General features: G+C 37.7%; 1 protein-coding gene across 4 annotated transcripts in view; it reads left to right on the top strand.

Moving 5' to 3' along the window:
* ZNF449 (zinc finger protein 449) overlaps nt 1-4043 on the top strand; it is an 18395-nt gene extending 14352 nt beyond the window's left edge. For all 4 annotated transcript variants that reach the window (XM_017521033.2, XM_017521034.2, XM_037735736.1 and 1 more), the window contains 2 exons: nt 2784-2897; nt 3092-4043. In XM_017521033.2, coding sequence (XP_017376522.1) covers nt 2784-2897; nt 3092-3975 — 998 coding nt within the window. In that variant the 3' untranslated portion in view covers nt 3976-4043. The remainder of the gene's footprint in view (nt 1-2783; nt 2898-3091) is intronic.
* Nucleotides 4044-8196: the final 4153 nt, after the last annotated feature.

The following is an 8196-nucleotide window of genomic DNA, read 5'->3' as shown; positions in this document are numbered from 1 at the left end:
CTCTTTGGATATATGGGGGTCAGGGAGCTGCTTGAGGAGACAGTCTGCCCTTTATAGGAGCTCAGGTGCTGAGCTGTGAGCTCCGTTGTTCATTCAAAGCTACTGGGCAGGTACGTTTAGATCTGCTGCAGCAGAACTCATAAACTGCTTTTTGTTCCCAGGTGCTCTGTCCCAGGGAGTTAGAGCTTTATTTATGAGTTTCTGTTGTGCTGCTGCCTTTGTTTTTTTCAGGGCTGCCCTGCCCAGCGAGGAGGCAGCCTGGTCACTGTCTGCCTGCAGAGGCTTTCCTGAGCTGCTGTCGGCTCCACCCAGCTGCCATGTAAACTTCCCTGCAGTCTCATTTATATGGGTGTAGTTAGAACTGCCTTGGCAATGGTTGCCCGCCTCTGTATTGGCTGCCTCTCTCTGTAATGGCAGGTTGCCTTGGCAACGGCGGGTTGCCTTGGCAATGGCAGGCAGCCTCAGCAATGGCGGGTTGCCTTGGCAACAGCAGGCTGCCTCTAGTGGTGGATTGCGTCCATAATGACGGTCGCCACTCCCCCACAGAGCTGGACCGTCGCAGGTTCAGCTGCGCTTGCTGTGAAACTCTCAATCCAGAGAGTTTCTGATTGCTATTCTTTTGTGGGGGTGGGACCAGCCGTGCCTGATCACCTGGCTCCCTGCCTCAGAGCCTTTTTTTTTTCTTTTTTAGTTGAACAGTCGACTCTATCCCAGTCGCCTGTTGAAAGGGCACCGGGATCTGTGTGACTTCCCATGCGGCAACTCGCTGCACCGGCTTAAACAGCGGTGCTGAGATTCATGGTGCTTTTTTTGCCTAGGAATCTCCTGGCCTGGCTCCCTGTTCAGTCCCCTCTTTAATCAGATGAATGGGCGACTTCCCAGGTCTCCAATCATCAGCCAAAATGGCACCTGGACCAGTGTATTTTGTACGGAGAACCACCGGCAGGGCACTGACAAAGCAGCCGTGCTGACCAAAAGAACTGTGCCAGCCAAAACAGCTGCGCTGGCGACTCGTGGGGCTCCTCCGCCTGGGAATCTCCTGGTTCATGGGCAATAAAAATGCGGCATCCACTCACCCTCTGCACTTTCATTGGGAGCTGCAACTCTGAGCTGTTCCTAAACGGCCATCTTGGATCTTCCTTGCTAATTTAAGACTCTTAAGAAGCTGAAAGAAGAAGGGAAAATAAATATACATTATAACTTTTGTTATATTAACATTTTTTATAATTTCTGGTTTTCTTCATTTGTTCCTGTGGATTTGAGTTATCAACTAGAGTCGTTTCTTTAGCCCCATACAGTTTGCTGTTACACACCTCATTTCTGCTGTTACTGGGAAATATATTACATTTCTATATGTTGTATGCCCAATAATACACTATATACATATTTTATACAGTTGTATTTTAAATCTTTTAACAAAGGAAAGAAGCAGTAATTTTCATTTATACTGTCTTTTCTAATTACGTAATTATTTTTACTTATGCTGCTTTGTCATGTGGATTCAAATTACCATACATTTAGGTTATAAGTCAGTATTTTGTACCTAAGCCTTTGCTACTCTCTCCTATTCCAAGTTTCAACTGAAACTCCATCTTTTATTTCACAGCAGCTTTCTTTTGATCTATGACTTTCAATTTTATTTTACCTGTTTCATATTACCTTGTAATTTCACTCTTAGCTTTGAAATCGAAATGAAAAAAAAAATAGTGAATTTAAACAGCACTTTATTTGTAATTCATCTTTTGTTTCTTAATCTTGAAAAGAATTTTTTTTTTTTTTTATGAAAAAGTAACACAAGGTATTTTAGTTCACTTCCTCTGTCTTGAATATAATGTTCTGGAGTTTAAATTTTCCTTCAGATTAACATTAGTCAAACTAAATTCCTAGTGTCATTTTAATAATACTAATATTTAAACATCAGCCTACATTTAGATATCACATTAGTAATTTACAGCTCACATTTCATTGAAGACCAGTAAACTTGACCATAGGTAAAGGAGGAAAAGAACAGGCTTAGAAAAGAGGATGTAAACAATACCAGCTGTCAATGAGGAGAGGGGTGGTCAGACAAGGGGGAAGTGAGTGGTTAGAAACATCACCTGATTGTCCTTAGATTGACACTTTGAAATACTATTTGGTAGTCATTTTGGCTAATAGTCATTTTCACCTGTATAAGTCATTTGGGCTAATTTTAAGAGCAGCCACTTCTAGACTTCAGCTGAAACAAACATAAATACTGATTTTGCTAATAGTCATTTGGGCTAATTTTAAGAGAATCCACTTCAGCTGAAACAAACATAAATACTGCATTTGATAGTTTCAACCCAGTTCAATTTTCATTTAAATCCAAAAGACTCCACTGGAATTGTTCCAGTAAACACTTTAACTCCTACTTTAAGCTCTCTCTCTCTCTTTGTTTGGCACCCAATAGCAGTGTTCCCCAGTACTAATATGGCAAAAATTTACGAAATTTACTTTATATTTTAGCTTGAACCTAAGCAAATCTAGTATCAAAATAGATGCTGACATGATTTAGTGCATTGATTTCAGCACAGAATTTATTCACTCACCTTCCAGATTAGAGAATAGCTTTGAATTGAACACAGCCTCGTTTTCATTTTGCTTTTAACTTTTAAAGAAAAGATTATTGTAAGAGACTCAGGTGAAGTAATAGTAATGGAGAAGTAGATACTAAGAGGCTATGTGTCCAAGAAATCAGCCTAAATTTTGGAAAAACCTTTGATGAGCCAAACTGTAATGCTTCTCATCTTTCTTCTGGCCAGGATATCCATTACCAAAGCTTGATGTGAACTTCTCACTGGAGAATAGAGAAGAGCCATGGGTGAAGGAATTACAGGATTCTAAAGAAATGAAACAATTACTTGATTCCAAGATAGGTAAGTAATTGTTCTTTGATATACTACGGGAAGAAAAAAAACAAAAATTCAACCTAAATAAAAATAAAGAGTTTGGAATTCTATTTAGGAATTTATATGTTCCTACTACTGGTTTAATATAACTCTTCATTTTCCTTCACTTTCTTTTCTCCATGGAACACAATATCAAATGCAGTTTCTATTTCTTCTCTCAGGTTTTGAGATGGGGATAGAAAATGAAGAAGATGCTTCAAAACAGAAAAAAATGGACACTATGTATCCATTTATTGTAACTTTAGAGGGGAATGCACTTCAGGGTCCCATTTTGCAAAAAGACTATGTACAGTTAGAAAATCAATGGGAAAGCCCCCCAGAGGATTTACAGACAGATTTAGCAAAACTGGTAGATGAGCAGAACCCCACTCTGGGACAGACACCTGAGAACTCCAACTTGGAAGAACCTCTCAATCCTAAACCCCATAAGAAAAAGAGCCCAGGAGAGAAACCTCACCGATGTCCTCAGTGTGGAAAATGTTTTGCTCGGAAGTCACAACTTACTGGACATCAGAGAATTCATTCAGGAGAAGAACCTCACAAATGCCCTGAATGTGGCAAAAGATTCCTTCGTAGTTCAGACCTCTATAGACACCAACGACTTCATACAGGGGAGAGACCCTATGAATGCACTGTATGTAAAAAGCGATTCACTCGGCGCTCACATCTTATAGGGCACCAGAGAACCCATTCTGAAGAAGAAACATATAAATGTCTTGAGTGTGGGAAAAGTTTTTGTCATGGATCAAGTCTTAAAAGACATCTGAAAACTCATACAGGTGAAAAACCTCATAGATGTCATAATTGTGGGAAAAGTTTTAGTCGACTGACAGCTCTTACTTTGCACCAGAGAACGCATACTGAAGAGAGACCTTTTAAATGTAATTATTGTGGGAAAAGTTTTAGACAGAGACCAAGCCTCGTTATTCATTTAAGAATCCACACAGGGGAGAAGCCATACAAGTGTACTCATTGTTCTAAAAGCTTCAGACAGAGAGCAGGCCTTATTATGCACCAGGTCACTCACTTTAGAGGACTTCTTTAAGAATTGCTAAGGGAAACAGGTCCTACACAAATTGACACTAACTCAAAAAAATCTTAAACCGCAGCAGACTGTTTGTCTTGGAAGCTTTTATTTGAGCCTTTGAGCTTATAAGAACATAGAACAGCATTTTGTTTTTGTTTTTGTTTTTGTTTTTTTGCTTTTTTTAAAACCCATTTTCCAAGATATATGAATTCTAGAGTATTTATCTAACTCTTGTGATTTTTCTTAGATTTGATTTCTTCTGTCTGCACAACTCTTCTTTTTTTATTATAATGAAAAATTTTGTGTTCCAAGACAACTGTATTATAGGTGTAAACATAAAGCATATAAATTATGACAATCCTTTTAGAGGTAGAGTCAACATAGTGGATAAACATGTCTATCAGACATATTGATTATAGCAGTACTATAGTTATTCTGCTGTCAGTATTAAAGATGATTATATTCATTCAAAGCTTTAGATGTGTCTCATGTGACAAGAAAGGAGACAATGAATTTTGTCAAACAATAAAAATGTGTCAGGAACACAAGGATGAAGGCGATGTCATTTGCCTGGTAAGAACTGGGTTACTTCCACTGAAATTTTTTATGTTTAAGGAAATTAAGATTTTAACCTTTACTTGTGAATTTTGCAGTTTGCTAGTATGCTCAGTCAGCAGTTTGTGCAGAGTACTAATTTGGTAATTTATTTTATTCACAGAATAAGCTGTATGTCTGGAACAATCCATTTGGCAATTGAAATTGTACAAGCAGAATCTAATTTAATTTAGATTGACTGAAGAACCAGTGTTTTTTGCTCTCCTTTGGTATTTCACTCTCCTTTGGTATTCAATCATGTGTCTTTCAGTACTTTTTAAAATTTTACCTGTTCTTTAATTCAGCGTCTCACTACGTATGCGTCATAGAATACTTAGTTCTGTTAGATATTCTGCAAATATGTGTGGGAATTGCTTCCTGCTGTTTCGCCTTCTTAGATTGATAGTGCACATCAGCATATGAGAATCTCTGAGAGATCCTCTAGAAAAGAGAAAAAACACCTCTTTTGGCTGAATGTTTTATTCGACCCCGAAACTTTTTCATATACCCAATAATAACCTACAGAACTAATATTCTGCGAATATCTCTTGGAACACACTGCCTTAAACAGATATTTCTATAGCTATCAGTATAGTTATGTTGCTCCCAAGCCTAGTTATCTCCAGTTGTTTTAAGGGTGTTATGAAAAGTTCTTTAAATATATATGACAAGCAGAAGGGGACCAACCACTCTGTATTGCCCAGACAGATCCCATTTAGGCTGGTAACACACACAGAGACACACACACACATACACACACATGCTACCTTAAGGGGGTGAGGGTCACTAATTTGGATAATTTTTAAGTTGCCTAGTGATTCTCAGCATTCTTGAATTTTACTTATATTTACACACACACACACACACACACACACATATCACTTTAAGAAGGCGAGGATCACTAATTCAGATAATTTATAAGTTGCCCAGTGATTCTCAACCTCTTTGAATTTTACTTACAATTACACACACACACACACACACACACACACACACACACACACACACACTGCTACTTCTGTAAATGTTCTCATGTAATCATGGTGACAGCTCAAATTCCTGAAGCAAGGGAAGACTTCTAATTGTCAGTTAAAGCTGTTAAAACATGAAAATATTCATTGAGCCTAGTTCCTTGTTATAAAATACAGGAAATAGAACATTCAAGCATTTTCCCTTTATGAAGATATTCAGTTGCCCTTTCCTTAAACTGCAGTTAGGGAAAGTATATCTATTCTGTTCCATTGAAGTTCTTGAAAGTGATATAAGTACTTTGGGGGGTATCTACTATATGCCTAACTAGTGCTGTTCTAGGCTTAGTGGAAGCTAGTAAAGAAATATAATTAATGGGTCATGCTCATAAAGATTTTATAATATTTTTAGTTAAACAAAAGTTGGGAAACAGGTAGTGAACAATGCAAGAGAGTTTGTAATTAAGTGCCAATTATACCAATTGCTAGACCCAGGATGTATCTTTAGTTCTTGTCATCCAGGTCCCTGTATGATGCTGCTATAAGTCTGGGGCTCAAATAGATATCCCAGTAGCAATAAACATGTAATATGGAGGAGTCTGAATGTAGAGATGAAAAATACAGAATGTAATGGCTTCTCTTTTCTCTCTTGTGGAATTGCATTCAAACCAGAACAGTGCCTTAGAATGGATGTGCCCAACTGCTCTGTATTTATGCAATATTTTAATAAAGCGGAAATGTATATGCTCTTCCTGCTTCACTTGCACTAATTAATTATTCGAACAACTTAGAGCTTCTTTCCCTGAACAGTGGCAACAAGCATGGCAGTTGACTCCTGTCCTCATCCCAAGTTGGAATCACTTTTCTCTCTGCAATCATGGCACTGTGATTATGCATCATTTTTAGCATTTAATACAGTCTATTTTGGGCAAGTAGGGTTAGTTGCAATCGTAATATGAATTGCATCCTCCCTCTTATTTATAGCAAATATACTTGACTAGATTTTTACGAGGTAGAGAATGTCTAATATTCATCTCTTTGTTACAGTGCCCTATATAAAATAATTTAAAAATATTTGTGGCATTGAATCAAGAAACACATGAAACAGTTTTTGGAAACAGATAACGTATTTAGAACATTGCGTGGATAATTATACTTCTATGTCTAATTGTACTTTGAGCATTTCAAAAAGATAAGGGCAAAATACAGTACCTACCTCCTAGCTATTATAAAAGGGAAAATGTAGTACCTACCTCAAATGTACTATGAAGATTAAATGAAATATATTTTGGTCTGCCCCTACACACTGTAAGCTTTCAATAAATATCCCCCATATTATATTTTCATTCTTTGTAGTTTAATGATAAAAGCATTTAAAGCTATAGATTTTCTTCTCTGTATGGCTTTGGACGTATATCATAGCTTTTATATGCAGTGTTCTTATTTATATTTCAAAATTATTTGTTGTTTTCATTATAATTCCCCTTTGACTTAAGAGATGTACAGTGTTGCCATTTTCCTCTTAATTTTGGTTTTGCTACATTGTGATTAGAGAACAAGTTTCATTCTATTTCTGCCTTTAAAGCTCCTTTAAGTTTTTTTTTAAGACCTACATTTGGTCAAACTTGTTAAGTATCCTAAAACCTTAGAAAATAAGGGCTCTATTTATAGGGTGCAAATTTAGATTACAGTCTTGGACCCCTCAATTACCTTAACGCCTTTAGGCATATTCTTGCTGTTTGTGAAGGGTCAGAGCCATCGAGATTGAATTGCTTCCCATTCTGCCTCCCTGTTCCTTTGTATTCCCCCTTCCCTTGGTAATAGTTTTTTCCACCATCTTTGGTCTGTTCTGTGGATGTTATATAGCAATTGTTAGTAGCTGCCTCGGCATTGAGACAGGCAGTAAAAACAACAGGCTAAAGGACCTAGGGGAGACCTAGACTCTCAAACCAGGCTGAAGAATGCTCTCCTTCAGGATCCCATAGTTTTTGTCATTCTGAAAGCATAGAGAACCTGTACAGGGCACTTTGAGGTTTTTCCAACTGTGACCCTCCTGAATTCACAGGGATTGTTTCATAATGTACGGAGGATGTTGTCTAGGCTAAAATCCAGGGAAACAGGGAATACACAGGGGACTCAGTCCCCAAGGCTCACCATGAGGTAGGGGAAGAGAGTCATTACACTTTGTCCTCTTGCACCTATACTCTCCATAGAATCCCCAAGAGAAACAGTCTTGGGCACCTCCAGAAAACTGTGTTATCTTTATTGCTATAACTCTCTCTCATTTTTAGCATACTGATATGGGCTAAATATTCTCATAAATAAGCAAAGCTTACCCTTAAGTCTGGGCCCAGCACCCTGCTTCTTTGTCCACTGTAACAGATGTGAAATGGGTTGGTAAGAAAGCTCATCTTTTAACCTCTCCTTAGCAGTGATAATCAATTTACTCAGTTCCCAATCCCTGAGACTTTAACCACTGGGATTGGAAGTGGTGGTAAATCTCTTTCTCCTGGAGTTATATATAGGTTAGCTTCTATCCAGCTTTTTGTGCATTGCCAGAAAGGACTTCTCAGAGTTCTAGCAAAACATAAGTTTATATTTCCTAAGGATTCTAAGATAGTAGAAATTATTAAAATATTGATATATTTTAAATATTTACTTTTAATGGACATATTTA

Source organism: Cebus imitator, unplaced genomic scaffold (genome assembly GCF_001604975.1).
Source record: "Cebus imitator isolate Cc_AM_T3 unplaced genomic scaffold, Cebus_imitator-1.0 Scaffold943, whole genome shotgun sequence".
Taxonomy (NCBI): domain Eukaryota; kingdom Metazoa; phylum Chordata; class Mammalia; order Primates; family Cebidae; genus Cebus; species Cebus imitator.
This window is presented reverse-complemented; position numbering and strand designations above follow the sequence as displayed.